This window comes from Ursus americanus, chromosome 28 (assembly GCF_024610735.1).
Source record: "Ursus americanus isolate L20-20 chromosome 28, mUrsAme1.1.p, whole genome shotgun sequence".
In the NCBI taxonomy this organism is placed as follows: domain Eukaryota; kingdom Metazoa; phylum Chordata; class Mammalia; order Carnivora; family Ursidae; genus Ursus; species Ursus americanus.
In genome coordinates this window covers 27563915-27579414 of record NC_142154.1, presented here as the reverse complement: position 1 = coordinate 27579414, position 15500 = coordinate 27563915, and the positions used below count along the sequence as shown (strand labels likewise).

The 15500-nt window shown below is 53.6% G+C and overlaps 1 protein-coding gene across 3 annotated transcripts in view; it reads right to left on the bottom strand.

Moving 5' to 3' along the window:
- PSTPIP1 (proline-serine-threonine phosphatase interacting protein 1) overlaps positions 1-15500 on the bottom strand; it is a 46398-nt gene continuing 30898 nt past the window's right edge. For 2 of the 3 annotated variants that reach the window (XM_045795122.2, XM_045795124.2), the window contains exons 6-15: positions 14912-14974; positions 14171-14269; positions 13369-13414; positions 6366-6445; positions 5677-5775; positions 4489-4585; positions 3954-4044; positions 1540-1595; positions 1220-1353; positions 1-301 (exon numbers count right to left, since the gene is read on the bottom strand). In XM_045795122.2, the coding sequence (XP_045651078.1) occupies positions 170-301; positions 1220-1353; positions 1540-1595; positions 3954-4044; positions 4489-4585; positions 5677-5775; positions 6366-6445; positions 13369-13414; positions 14171-14269; positions 14912-14974 (897 nt within the window). In that variant the 3' untranslated portion in view covers positions 1-169. The remainder of the gene's footprint in view (positions 302-1219; positions 1354-1539; positions 1596-3953; positions 4045-4488; positions 4586-5676; positions 5776-6365; positions 6446-13368; positions 13415-14170; positions 14270-14911; positions 14975-15500) is intronic. The other variant, XM_045795123.2, reaches the window with a different exon arrangement.

The window sequence follows — 15500 nt, the reverse complement described above, 5'->3', positions numbered from 1 at the left end:
TAAAAATGTACTCGTTTATTCCCTGTGGGAGAGACAGCCCAGGGAGCCACCAGCATCCATCCTGGGGGGCAGGCTCCATCTTGGCACCCCAGCAAAGCTAGGGCAGTGATTGGGGGCACCTCTGGCCCCCCAGGCAGGGCAGGTCCAGGTGGGGGCTGCTGCCCCTTCCTCAGAGCTTTTCCAGATAGGAGCCAGGGACGAAGCCACGCTGCCCATTCCGTTCCACTGTCCACCAGCCATCCTCCCCTTCCAGGATGACCTCCACGATGTCTCCCGCGGAGATATTCAACTCATCGGAATTCTGGGCAAGAGAATGAAAGTGCATTGGGCTGGAAGGGCCACTTTGGGGGGCTGGGGGTGGGCTCTGGTCGGCACCCCCACCCCAGGCAGTAAATGCGAGCTTGTCTCCCAGGTGGGCAGAGTCCTCAAGCTGCATCTGGTCTCCTGGAGCCACAGGACGAGGCTGCTCTCTGGGCTGGGGCGGCCTTCGGAGACAGGTAGGGTGTGGGGTGTCTGTGGGACTCAGCCTCCTGCCCTCCCTGGTTTGTCGTAGGCCTCCTTCACCCTGGGGCATCTTCCCGCCACTCTCCCCCTGCTGCCCCCTCCCCCAGCTCTGCCCCAGACACAGGGTCAGGTGTGCTTGCCATGCTCCAAACATTTGCAGGCCCACCGCGAACAGCCTTCCCACCACTGGTGAGCTAGCCCCTGTCATGCAAGCACACTCTCATTCTCTGGGCCTGTCCCCCGCCAACCAAGGACCAGACTTGGGGAGTCTGCACAGCCCACTTAGCCCCGAGGGGCTGCTTGTCTTCAATCCAGGTGGACTGACGGGGCTCTGCAACCCTCACCTCAAAGCAGGGAGCAGACCAGACTCTTGAGGGTCTCGGCACAGCTGCCCTGTGACCCCCTAACCCATCCTATCCCCGTGGACCTCAGAAAACCAACCCGGGCCCAGCTGAGGGGCTCATTCTGGCTGCGGCTTGTTCTTGGCACCCATGGCCCCTGAGGACAGGGAGTCTGACCTTTGGACCCTTTTCCGGCAGGTAGCGCCAGCATCCGTCAGCACGCCTGCGCATGCCCTTGTACCCATTCATCAACATTTGCTCAGCGGATAGACACAGAGCCACTCCCAAGTGCACACTCCCAGGGCACGTGCCTCTGTGTGACCACACTCGGGCACACCTGTGCCCTCCTGAGGAAAGGAGGGTGAGGGCCTCACCTGGGCCGTGTAGTCATAGAGCACCCTGTAGCCCTGGGCTGGCAGGGTTGGGGGTCCCGGCGCCTCCTTCACCGCAACGGTAGAGTAGACAACCTCATTGTGTTCGGGGGTTGGGGTCAGGGTCTCTGTGGAGGCTGAAAGCAGTGTGAGAGGCCTGGAGCCCACCCCTTTCAAAGGCAAAGATCCCTGGAGATGCCCCCTGGCGTGGAGCTTCCCCAGACTTGGCTCAGCCTCCGCACAAAAGCATTTGGACAACCCATGCCATGTAGGAGTCCTCTCCTTTCCCCTAGGGAAAAGGTCCCCACGTCACCCCCAGTCACCTGCAGAAGCTGCCAATGATGTAGTCTTGGGACTTCCATGCAGCAGCCCGGAGAACCTGGGGACGAGAAGGAAAGCGGGTAGGCCCTGGAGGGAGGGGGATGAGGCAGGGGGCCCTCAAAGCTCCAGGGCCAGGGCCACCTGGCCTCCAGGCCCGGAGCAGTATGGAGTGCCCCTTAGGTTTGAGGGCTCCCGCAAGGGTGGACCCCGCGGCCTTCCCTTCCCCTGCCGTACCCTCCCGGGCCTCTGCGGCACCTGCTCCTTGCAGGCCCTCCACACTCCGGTCCCAGGGTCCTGTGCCCCAGCCCCCTGCTCCATCCTCCCCCACTGGTGAAGCAGCTGCCCCTCAGAGTTCAGCCCACTCGCGTGCCACTGGGGCCTCCCCCTGCCCGGGCCAGGCCAGTCCTCCTCCCTGCGCTCCACCTTGACCCGGCCAGCCCGGCCGCTCCCTGGCCGTGTGACGTAGGGACTCCAGTGCACACACGACGCAGTGCCAGGGTAATTCAGCCCTTCCCGTGTGCCTGGCTCAGGCCGGACTGAGCCGGAGTCATGAGGGTTTGTTGAATAAAAGAACGGAACGAGCAAGAGGCAGACACTGGGGGCACGAGTGGGGAAGCAGACGTGGCTACCCCATGAAGCAGGCAGAGCTGAGGGCGGCGTGAGCAGAGGCTGACCCTGTTCCCAGCTTCCAGAGAGGCTTCCAGGTGGGGTCAGGCCAAGTCCTGGAAGAGCTTTACCAGGCAGAGGTGGCCAAGTCCTAGCCGGTGGCGGCAGAGGTGCAGGGGGAGCTCCGCACGGGCGGAGGAGCTGCGGAGTGCAGTGGGCCCGTCTGGGGGTGTGGGAGACAAGACCGGGATAGGGACTGGGCCAGACCCCAAGGGGCCCTGAGTGTGGCTCAGGCCTGCCCTGGAGTGCCAGGTGGGGCGCGAGGGGCCTTTCCCACCGGCGGGGGAGTTCTGTGACCCCTCCTCCCCCGCACAAACAAGCCCAGGGTCCGGGGGTGGACACACATGCCCAGGTCGGAGACACAGGGACCTGCGCGTGTGGACCCCAGGCCGTGCAGCTACAACAGCAATGGCGCGGCCCTGCGCCTGGGGCAACCGAGTCAGGGTGAGAGCCGGCAGGGCTGTGGCTGGGAGGAGCGGAGCTCGTGGAGGCTGCTGGGCGCCCTCCCCTCTGCCTGTCTCTCCAGAGTTGTCTATACCCGTGGCCCCAGTTCCTTTCGCCCTTCACAGCCGCCTCCCCAGCTGTGCCCGGCTTCTCGCTGGCGCCTGCAGTGGCCCCTGCCCGTCCCTCCAGTGGCCAGGCCGCCTCCACCTGGTGGGGCTCTCTCTCTCGTCCTCACGAAGGCACCCCTGTCTGTCCTTTCTTGACACCGCCCCAGGTGAGCTCTTCTGTCCAGTTGTTTAAATGACCACCTGTGTTGGGCTCCGGGTCCTCCCCAGGCCTGCAGGGAGGCCTGAGTCCCCCCGATTCCGCGCCATAAGATGGTGAGGGTGTGCCTGGCCTCCTCCTGGGGTCGTTGCTCCCTCACAGTTCCCGGAGGGGCGTGCGTGCTTCCTGCTCTGAGCACGGGGGCTCATACGTCTGCCTCCAGGGGCGTCTCCAGGGGAGGCTCCCGGGGTTCCTGAGCCCTGTCCTCGGAGGGCTGGCAGATCCGTCAACCCGTCCTTATCCTTCCCTACCACCCGCGGGCTGGGCCTTCTCTGCATGAGGTTGGAGGGAGAGAGGGTGTCACAGGGGCCTCGGGATGGGAGTGGGGTGCAGGCACCACAGGAAGCCCACAGATGCTCTCAGATCCCCACTGACAGGGCACGCAGCCCCCTCAGGAGCCTGGCTGCTGGAGGGCTCCCGGAGCAGGCTGTGGTGCTCTCAGTGGGCTGTCACCGTTGTCACTCAAGGCCTGACCAAGAGAGTCCTTAGGTTCTGAGTCTGATGTAAACAACTCATGGGCTCCGGACCCAGAGAAGGTGAGTGACTTGTGCAGGTGACACAGTGATGCATGCTACCGGGGCCCTCTGCAGCCGGGCCAGAGAAGGGCCCTGAGAAGCCGGGGAACTCTCCAAGAGTCCTGTCCCCAGGCAGAGAGTGTCACCACTGCAGCGTGACTGTCCGGGGCAACCAACCCAGGCTAGCAGCCGGGCCCGAGGGACACCGAAGCCAGCCTGGGGCCTCCCTGGAGCTCTGAACACAGTCACTGGTAAGTGGGCTGTGATTATTTGCTCAATGTGTGGGACCCCTTGGGCTGCGGGTGTCATGAGCCACACTGAGTCTGTCTTGTCCCCAGAGTGCCCAGCACCTAAACACAGCACCAGGCCCACAGTAGGTGCTCAATAATACATGTGGGAGAGCTACTCGCAGGTGAGAAGGCTGGACCCACTTCCTGGCGCCTCCCCAGCCCCATCAGGCACCTCACCTCTTTATCATGCCACAGGATGGCTGGACGCCAGGGCTGCCAGATGCCGGGCTGACCTCCCGATCATAGTAGTTCTGGTAGGGCACAGGAGCTGTGGGCAGCAAGCCGGTGAGGCCCAGGGTGGCCAAGGACAAGGCAGGAAGGACCTATGCCACCTGATACCCCAACTTGTCCCACCCAGAGATCCAGACTGGGGCCCCACCTTCCCATTCTGGCCCTTGGCTGCCTCGGTGCTTGGGGAAGGGGTCTCTCTCACTTCTGTGAGACGTGGAACCAAACAGGCCCGAGGAGGGCTCCCCGTCTCTCCTCCCCCTTCTGAGTGTTGTAGCATTCGTAAGCGTGGGACATGCTCTGCCTCAGAGACGGCGGCAGGCCACGACCCAGCCAGGGGACTGCACCGTCCCCGACCCCAGAGGGGAGCCGTGAGCTGCCCTGCCTCGTCCCGGCAGTAGAGCCTCGGAGAGCTGGGGCCAGACCTCCTCGGGACAGATGGGCCTGGCCCCAGCGGCTGTGCTGCCTGCAGGCCAGGCCTCACCTGGGGGCTCAGTGCCTGTGCTCTTGGCCTGGATGAAGCCATCGATGTCGGCTTCCACGCTGCAGCCTTCTAGTGTCACACGCACCTCCTCGTAGAGCTGGGGGTGGGAAGGAGCAGAGGAGCAGAGGCTGACGTCAAAGTCCTGCTCCTCAGTGGGCCTGAACTCTGGCCAGGGGCCCCCATCCCACCAGGCTCCTCATGGGCCTTCTATGCACAGCTCAGTGCCTGTATTTGGGGGCCGTGGCGTGAGGGTTCAGAGCCCTGGCTGACAGCTTCTCCTGGTTCCTGAATGCTTGCTGTGCACGAGGCCCTATGCAGGGGGCGTGCCTCGCTCCTGTCCTCTGAAGTAGACACTGCTTTCCCCATTTTATAGACAAGGAAACTCAGAAAGGGGAAGTGACTTGCCCAAGGTCACAGAGCAAGAATTCAGTGCAGCCGGACTTTGGATTTCATTTGAGAGGGTCTGAAGCCCACACTCCTTCCTCTGCCCCAAGGAGGCCACCAGGTGGGCTAAAGTCACGTTGGGGGGAAAAGACACCCCAAACCCCATAGTCCATGGGCAGAAGGGGTCAGGCAAGGAGCAGCAGTGGGCAGCAGGGGTCTGAGCTACCTCAAAAGAGAGCTCATGGCTCTCAGGCTGCATTCACAGAGGTCAGAGCTCTGTGGAAGTGGCAGCCCCTCTCTCCTGGGAGCACCCCTCTCTCCTGGGAGCACCCATCCCAACACTCCTGGCATGCAGAGTTCAGTAGGGGTCACCAGGATACCCCAGAGAGACTGGGGGCAGAGGAGGGACTGGGCCGTGGCTCCCTGCGAGCACCAGGTGTAAAGTAGAGCCTCCTAGCTTCCTCCAGCGTCTCTGCAAACCTCTGAGAGGCGGTGTCCACCTACCTCCCCGACCCCGACGGGAGGGTCGGGGGCTCTGTGGCCCTGAGAGCAGAGCCAAAGATCTTGGAGCAAGGGTGAGCAAAGAGGCAGATGCCAGGGCAGCCACAAAATCAGTCTTCCAGGCAGGGAAGCCAGGGCCCTATACTGAGCCCCCGTCCTTGGGGCTCCGGGGGCAGAGGCTAAGCCCTGACGTATTCGTTGATGGACTCAGAGGGACCTGTCATGCTGTTGCCTGCAGGCTGCCCTCCCCTCGCACCGCCACCCCGGCTCACTCTATGCCCCTCCCTGTCCTTAGCCCCCCACCTCATCATCCTTGACACACTGCAGGGAGAGCTGGTTGCAGTGCACCCACATGGCGTTGCGAAGGATGGTCAGTCGGTCAAACTCTTGCAGCTGGAAGGCCTGGGAGGTGGAGGTGGGATGACAGTGAGAAGTGAGGAAGGGCTTCGGGGCCAGGCCGGACTGGGCCCCTGGATTCAGCTGGGGCTGATGAGCTATACACTGCTCAACTGAAAGCCAAGTCCAGTGGGAGCACCCTTCTTGGGGATCCCCATCCCCACCTCTGTACCAGCCCCTGAGGCTTCTGGTTCCTGCCCTTACCCTCCCTCCAGGCTCCACCACACACTGGAAGAAGTCCTGGGGGATGTTGTAAGAGGAGCTCTGGACCCGGAGTCCTGAAGCCTGTCTCCCAGGCCTTGTCCACCAACAGGACCCAGAGAAGCTATGGGTTTTGTCTGAGCCTCAGTTTTGACTTCAGCAGAAAGGGGTGAAAGCCCCGCAACAAAGGGCCCCAGGTCACAAAGCCAGATGGTAAGCTCTCTGAGACAGGGACCCAGCATGGGGCCTGGGGAGAGAGTGGACAGGTGAATGAATGAAGCAATGAGGGCTTCCTCCCACCGCTGCCTTGCCTTCCCCCATGAAGCAGCTAGAGGGGTGGACATCTTTCCCATTTTGCAGCTTGGGAAACAGGCTCCATGTCCAAGGTCACTCACCTCGCAAGTGGTCCGGTGCTCCTGTTCCCACTCGCCCCGCACCTTTTCCAGCTGCTCGATGTTCTGCCTGTACACTCGCTCTGGAAGCACAGGTGGTCCTCAAGGAGGCCAAGGCCCAGACACCGTCCCCCAACCCCCACCCCTTTGCTCCCACAGTGCCCCTGTGTAGAGTGCCCTCCAGGTCCTTGGAGTGCCCCCTTCCCCCTCAGAGAGACCTGCCCTGGCTTCTGGTGCCTCATTTGAATGCCTGTTAGGCCACCTACTCTGGTGCTGGTCTTTTTGGGGTGACTCTTAACTCCCCACTGTGCTCTGAGCTGCCCAGGGCTGCAGTAGAGCCCATACGTCAAGATCAGAGTTCAGGCCTCTTGCTATCCCTGGGTCCCACTCTCTCACAGAATGGGATGGGAAACTGAGGCTTGAAGAAGGCAGACTGAAGGAGGTAGGGGGAGCATGGGAGCTGTGGAGATGGAACCCAGCAGGCTTGGCCATGGCCTCCATTCCCAGAAATCTGAGGGACACCTTTCTGCCAGCCAAGGGAGCAGCTGGGTTCTGGGAGAGGCAGAACAGAAGGGAGAGCATTTCCAGGGAGAGTGGGGGTAAGCTCTCTGGACTAGGAGGTGTGCCGTGGGGGTAAGCTCTCTGGACTAGGAGGTGTGCCAACAGAGACAAAGGGTGTTGCAGAGGGCGGGGTTCTGGCATCAGGTGAAGGATAGAAGAGAAAGAGGCCTACAGAAGGCTGTGTGTGTATGAGAGAGGTGAGTGGGTCTGTCTCCCATGATGGCAGGGCTGTGAAAGTCCTGGGCTCTGGAGCCAGATAACCTGGGTTGAAACGCAGTCACCACCACTCCTTGGCTGTGTGACTTTAGGTAAATTACTTAACCTCTCTGTGTCTCAATTTCCTCATTTGCTAAAAAGGGGGATGTAAGAGTGTGGCCGAGCAACTGGGGGCTAACCTCACCCACTGGCACAGCTGCAGCAGCTGCAGCCAACCCTCTCAGCTAGCCATGCTGGTTGGTGGCCAGCCCTCCCCACCAGCAAGCCTGCAGCAGTCACGGCCAGGTCACAACAGGAGGGTATATGTACCCCACGTAGGTGATACCTCTGGAGTCCTGGTTCTGGTGAACAGGAAAGATTGTGCTACTGGGCCCCACAGGACACCTTCTACATAAGACCACTACTTTCAAGTCCAGGATACATAGCTGACCTACCTAATACACAGAAACAAACACAGACAAAATGGGGAGAAGAGGAATATGTTCCAAATGAAAGAACAAGACGAAACCTCAAAAAAAGAACAAAACAAAGATAACCATCTACCTGATAAAGAGCTCAAAGTAGTAGTCATAAAAATGCTCACCAGACTTGAGAGAAGAGTGGATGAACTCAGAACTTCAAAAGTCGAAAATATAAAAAAGAACCAAGCAGAGCTGAAGAATTTAATAACCAAAATGAAAAATACACTAGAGGGAATCTACAGCAGATTAGAGGATGCAGAAGAACAGATCAGCGATCTGGAAGATAGGGTAGTAGAAAATATCCAAGACAAATAGCAAGAAGAAAAGAGACTTTTAAAAATGAGGATAGGTTAAGGGACATCAGGGGTACTAAAATTTGCAGTTTAGGGGTCCCAGAAGTTAAAGAGAGAAGGGGGCAGAAAACTTATTTGAAGAAATAATAGCTGAAAACGTTCCGAACCTGGGGAAGGAAACAGACATGCGGGTCCAGACATCCAGGGTCCAGAAATCACAGAGAGCCCCAAATAAGACAAGACAAACCCAAAGACGTCCACACCAAAACAAATAATCATTAAGGGTTAAAAATTAAAGCTAGGAAATCTTAAAAGCTACAAGAGAGAAGCAACTCATTATATATAAGGGACACCATAAAGCTACCAGCTGATTTTCCAGCAGAAACTTTGCAGGCCAGAAGACAGTGGTGTGATATGAATAAAATGCTGACAGGAAAAAAAAAACACCCAAAACCTAAGGGTTGTCTAGCTGGCTCAGTTGGTGGAAGTGTGACTCTTGGTCTTGGGGTTGTGAGTTTGAGCCCCACGTTGGGTGTAGAGATTACTTAAAAAAAAAAAAAAAGTTTAAAAAACCCCTAAAATCAAGAATACTCTACTTAGCAAGATTATCACTCAAAGAAAAGTTAAAGGAGTTCATCGTCACTAGACTGACCTTACAAGAAATGTTGAAGGGTTATCTAAATAGAAAAGAAAAGGCCATAACTAGAAGCAAGAAAATTATGAAAGGGAAGAAATGTCACTAGTAAAAGCACACATACGTAAAAATAGTAGATTAATGACTTATCAAGCTAGTATGAAGGTTTAAAGAAAAAAGTAGTAAAATCAATTATATCTATAAAAATTAATCAAGGAATAAGTAAAATAAAAAGACGTAAAATATGACATACATAAAATGTAGAGCCGGGAGTAAACATGCAGTGCTTTTAGAGCATGTTGGAACTTAAGTGACCATCAACATAAAATAACTGCTAGATACACAGAATGTTACGTATGAACCTCATAATAACCACAAACCCAAAACCTATAATAGATACACAAAAAATAAAGAGAAAGGAACCCAGGCATGACACTAAAGAAAGTTATCAAATCACAAGGGAAGAGAGCAAAAGAAGAACTGTGAAACAACCAGAAAACTGTTAACAAAATGCCAATAAATACATACCTATCAATAATAACTTCAAATATAAATGGATCAAATGCTCCAATCAAAAGACAATGGGTGACTGAATGGATAAAAAATAAGACCTATCTAGGGGCGCCTGGTGGCTCAGTCGGTTGAGCATCTGATCCTTGATTTTGACTCAAGTCATGATTCAGGCTCATGGGATCAAGTCCTGTGTCAGGCTCCACACTCATCATGGAGTCTTCTTGTCCCTCTCCCTCTATTTCTTCCCCTGCTCTTCATCTGTCTCTCTCTCAAATAAATAAAATCTTTTTTTTAAAAGATTTTATTTATTTATTCGACAGAGATAGAGACAGCCAGCGAGAGAGGGAACACAGGAAGGGGAAGTGGGAGAGGAAGCAGCAGGCTCATAGCAGAAGAGACTGATGTGGGGCTCAATCCCAGAACGCCAGGATCACGCCCTGAGCCGAAGACAGACGCTTAACCACTGTGCCACCCAGGCGCCCCTCAAATAAATAAAATCTTTTTAAAAAAATAAGACCCATCCAAATGCTACCTACAAGAGAGTCGCTTCAGACCTAAAGACACATACAGACTGAAAGTGAGGGATGGAAAAAGACATTCCACGCAAATGGAAACGAAAACAACACAACAAAAAAAGCTGGGGTGGAAATACTTATATCAGACAAAATAGACTTTTCAAAAAGACTGTAACAAGAGACAAAGATGGGCATTACACAATGATAAAGGGATCAGTCCAACAAGCGAATATAACAACTGTAAATATCCATGCACCCAACACAGGAGCACCTAAATATATAAAGCCAACAATGACAAACGCAAAGGGAGAAGTTGACAGTAATACAACAGTATTAGGAGACCAACACTCCACTTACATCAATGGATAGATCATCCAGACAGAAAACCAATAAGGAAACGATGTCTTTGAATGACACTTTAGACCGCATGAACTTAGACATGTACATAGATTCCATCCCCAAACAGTAGAATACATATTCTTTTCGAGGGCACATGGGACATTCTCCAGGATAGATCACATGTTAGGCCAGAAAACAAGTCTCAGTAAATTAAAGAATATTAAAATACTATCAAGTATCTTTTCTGATCACAAAATTATGAAACTAGAAATCAATTACAAGGAAAAAACTGAAAGAAAAAAAAAACCCATAAACACATGGAAGCTAAACAACATGCAACTAAACACCCAGGGGGTAAATGAGGAGTTCGAAAGGGAAACCAAAACAATGGGAGATTAATAAAAACGGAAACACAACATTGCAGCATCTCTGAGAGGCGGCCAAAGCAAGTCTAAGAAGGAAGTTTATACCAATACAGGCCTACCTCACGAAACAAGAAAAACCTCAAATGAAAAAATCTAATCTGACGTCTAAAGGAACTAAAACAAGAACAAAGCCCAAAGTTAGTAGAAGGAAGGAAATAATAAAGATTAGAGTGGAAATAAATGAAAGAGACGGACAAGAAAGAAACAAGCAGAAAAGATCAATAAAACTAAGAGATGGTTCTTTGAAAAGATAAACAAAATTGATAAATCTTTAGCCAGACTCATCAAGAAAAAGAGAAAGAGGACTCAAATAAAGTCAGAAATGAAAGAGAAGTTACAACTGACACCACAAAAATATGAAAGATTATAAGAGACTACCAGAAAAAACAGATGCAGGAAAACCATTTGACAAAACTCAACATCCATTCATGATAAAAACTCTCAACAAGTGGGTTTAGAGGGAACATACTTCAACATAATGAAGCCCATGTATGACAAATCCACAGCTAACACCATATTCAATAGTGAAAAGTTGAAAGCTTTTCCTCTAAATCAGGAACAAGATAAGGATGTCCATTCTCACCATTTTTATTCAGCAATCAGAAAAGAAAAAGAAATATCCAAATTGGTAAGGAAAAAGTAAAACTGTCACTGTTTACAGATTACATGACACTACATATAGAAAACCCAAAAGACTCCATCAAAAAATTATTAGAACTAATAAATGAACTTAGTAAAGTTGCAGGATGCAAAATCAATATACAGAAATCTGTTGTGTTTCTGTACACCAATAATGAACTAGTAGAAAGAGAAATCAAGAAAACAATCTCATTTATAATTGCACCAAAAAGAATAAAATACCTAGGAATAAATTTAATCAAGGAAATGAGAGACCTGTACTCTGAAAACAAAGGCCTTGATGAACGAAACTGAAGACAACACAAATAAATGAAAAGATGTACCATGCTCATGGATTAGAAGAATTAATATTGTTACAATGTCCACACTACTCAAAGAAATTTACAGATTCAATAGAATCCCTATCAAAACACCAACAACATTTTTCACAGAACTTGAACAAATCCTAAAATTTGTATGGAACCACGAAAGACCCTGAACAGCCAAAACAATCTTGAGAAAGAAGAACAAAGCTGGAGGTATCACAATCCCAGATTTCAAACTATACTACAAAGGAATAGTAATCAAAACACACACTGGCACATTAACAGATCCATAGGTCAATGGAACAGAACAGAGAGCTCAGAAATAAATCCATGCTTATATGGTCAATTAATCTATGACAAAAGAGGCAAGAATATACAATGGGGAAAAGACAATCTCTTCAATAAATGGCACTGGGAAAACTGGAGAGCTGCATGTGAATGAAACTGGACCACCTCCTTACACAATACACAAAAATAAGCTAAAATGGATTAAAGACCTAAATGTGAGACCGAAACCATAAAAGTCCTAAAAGAAAACCTGGGCAGTAAACTCTTGGATGTCAGCCTTAGTGATATTTTTCTGCATCTGTTTCTTCAGTGAAGGGAAACAAAAGCAAAAATAAACAATTGGAACTACAACAAGCTAAAAAGCTTTTGCATAGCAAAGGAAACCACCCACAAAATGAAAAGACAACCAACGGAATGGGAGATGACAAGGGAGTAATATTCAAAATACATAAAGAACTCGTACAACTCAACATTAAAAAAAAAATCTGGGGGCACCTGGGTGGTGCAGTTGGTTAAGTGTCTTACTCTTGTTTTCAGCTCAGGTCATGATCTCAGGGTCATGGGATCAAGCCCCACGTTGGGCTCTGCACTTAGCCTGGAGTCTGCTTGAGTTTCTCTCTCCATCTCCCTCTGCCCCCCCCCATGCATTCTCTCTGTCTCTCTCTAAAACAAATAAATAAATCTTTAAAAAAAAGCAATCTGATGAAAAAATGGGCAGAAGACCTGAGTAGGCATTTTTCCAAAAATGATACACAGGTGACCAGAAGACATCTGAAAAGACACGCAACATCACTCATCATCAGGGAAGGGCAAATGAAAACCAGTGGACTATCACCTTATACCAGTCAAAACGGCTAGGATCAAAAAGACGAGAAAGTGCTGGTGAGGACGTGCAGAAAGCGGAACCTCTTGCACTGTGGCTGGGAACGCGAACTGCCGCAACTACTATGGAAAACAGTGTGGAGCTTCCTCAGAAAGATTACAAACACAACGATCACACCATCCAGTAAGTCCACTTCTGGCTATTTACCCGAAGAAAATGAAAACACTGAGTGGAAAAGATACGCGCCCCGTGTCTATTGCAGTGTTATGTACGACGGGCAGGGTGCGGACGCAGCCGGAGTGCCCACCGACCGGCGCGGACAGGGGAGCTGGTGCATTGACACAATGGAACGGTACTCAGCCGTCAAAAGGAATGAGATCTTGCCGTTCACGACAACACGGACGACCTGGAGGGTGTGAGGCCAAGTGAAATAAATCAGACAGAGAAAGAGAAATGCCACATGATTCCACTATGTGAAATCTAAAAAATAAAACAACAAAAAGCAGAAGCAGAATGATAAACACAGAGAACTGGGGGTTGCCAGAAGGCAAGGCGGAACTTCCATGATGAACTACACGAGTCGCAGGGATGGAAAGTACAGCAGAGGAAACAGAGTCAACCATACGCAGTGGCACCGTAAGGTGACAGGTGGCCACACACAGCATGGCGAGCATGGCACAGGGCTTGGAACTGTCGATCACTGTGTCGTACACCTGAAATTAGTGTAATATCCTCTGTCGACTACACTTCGATTAAACGGGGCATCGTGATAGCAGCTGCCTCAGGACCGTCACGCAGAGCGGCCGGCCGTGCCAAGCACCAGGAACACGTACGCTTGTATTTCCCCCGTATGACTGTGTGAGCGGAGAGCCTGTGCCTCGCACAGTCGGGCGTCCGCGTGTGTCCCCAGGGTGAGGAAGGTGTGCGGGGGCGGGGGTGGACAGGCCTGTCTGGCCGCCGTCCCAGGTCAGAGGAAGCGGGCGGGGCCGCGTACCTGCCTCCACGGCCGAGTCCTTGCACTGCCTGGCCTTGTTCTGGCTCTGAGGAGACAGAGGGAGAGCAGTGCTGAGCTGGCCCCGCCCTCGGGGTCCCAGCCTCCCCGGGGGCGCTGAAGTGCTCCTGTCCCACCCTTCCTGAGCCACCCGAGATGACCCTCAGGAGCCAACTGTGGGCAAGTTCCACCATTTACTGCAGCCTCACCCCACAGAGGACCACAATCAAAAAGGGGCAGTAAGAAAATATTAATAAAAACAGAAGCCTGGAGCGCATGCACACACGTGTGACAACGAGATGTGAAGACCTGAGGGGGAAACGTGGATGGGGCCAGGTCCCGCCGCTCCGCCTGGCCACCGCGGACCCCGCTGGCTGGGACTTGGGCTCTGCCCTCGACTTGCTGCCCCTAATTCACCCTCCGGCCCCTGCTCACCCTCACCCCGGAGGCCAGAGCTGTCAAGATCTTGGGGTCTGGATGACCTGGCCGTGCACCCTTTCTCCATTGCTTCTTGGCTCCGGGACCTTGGACAAGTCACTCACCGTCTCTGGGCCTGTTTCCTCTCTGTGACATGGGTCTAGGGAGCCCCTCTCCAAGGCTTATGTGAGAGTTAGCTGGCCCCATCTGTCCATGCCCTGAGATTCTAGGAAACCCATTTCACAGATGGGGAGATGGTGGTTCAGAGAGGAGTGAGCAGACGTCCCAGCTGCAGACCTTTCTTGGGGTGTCTGTGGCACCCCCTCCTCCCCTCCCTGCCCTGTTCCAGCCCTGGGAGACACCACATGGCCGCAGCGGCCCCACGCACCTTCTCCACCTGCTTCTGGGGGCCATTGGTGCTAATGCGCTCGAAGGCCTGCTCAGCATCATCGGCGTCCCGGCACTTCTGCTCATATGACTTCTTGGACTGGGGGTGTGGAAGAGCGTGACTGGGGGGCTCCCAGAGTGAGGCTCCCTGAACCCAGCCTCCCTTTTTCCTGTCGGGGGGCTGTGGGTGGCATGGGGGCTCCTCACCAGGGACAGGGCTCTAGGGGTCCAGAAGGGAGATGGAGAAGGGAGTTTTATTCCCTGGCCCCGTCCCTGTGGGGACCGTGTGCCCCTGCCCATGGCCATATCATCTTTAGAGACACGGTCACAGCAAACCACTAGCAGGTCCCTGAAAATGCCATGCATCCTCATGACGCTGGCCCCCGCAGGTGCTGTCCCTCTTGCAGAACCCCTTTTCTCCTTCTCACCTAGAGTCCTAGGGGACACAGCTCAGGGGTCCCCTCTCCCTCTACCCCCAGTCCCCAGCTGCCACACGGGTCACCCTGTGGGCCAGTGTCTGGGACTGACCGCCTGCTTATCAGTCAGGAGCCCCCCAAGGGCAGGGAGGGCCTATCCACATGGGCCCTTGGTTCCCCGGGCAGCCCCGAGCACCCAACAGGCCATGGTGTGTGCTGTTGGACAGGTGGTCCGAGGCCGGCCCTGTCCCAGGGGCCCAGCCCAGGGCCCTGGGGTCCACACCGTGAGTCCTCCACGCCTCCATGCCCGAGACCCTCACACTCACATCCATGGCTTTCTTGTAGAGAGACAGCTTGCTCTTCTGAACACGGTCCATGACGGCCTCGTACTGTAGGGGACACGAGGCTCTGAGCGGGGGCGCTGTGGCCTCAGGACGCTCCCCGAGGCCAAGAGGACAGGGTGTCCCCGGGACGAGGCACAGCATCCTCTCCTGGCTCTGAAGGGGGCAGTGACAAGATGTCTTCCCTCTCCCACGCCCTGCTCTGCCACAGTCTCTGCTCAGGACAGGAGACTAGAGCCCAGGACAGGACGGGCCCATCATGTCTTTTTGCTACAGACTCCAGCCAGGACTTGGTCTCTATCCGTGGACTACCCACCCTGCACACGCACACGCGCTCACATGCATGCACACGCACGTGCACACACACGCACGCACACAGAGCCCCTCACTCATAGCCTCTGTGCCCTCTCACACCCGCCACGCACACCCCGGCACACACATGCACGCCAGGTTCCACACGACACACACACACAAGTACACACTAACAGGCCCCCATTGTTCTGCCTGCTCAACACTTGCACACTCAGGCCTTTGTGTACACACTCACAGAGCGCCCGCAGACACCACTCACAAG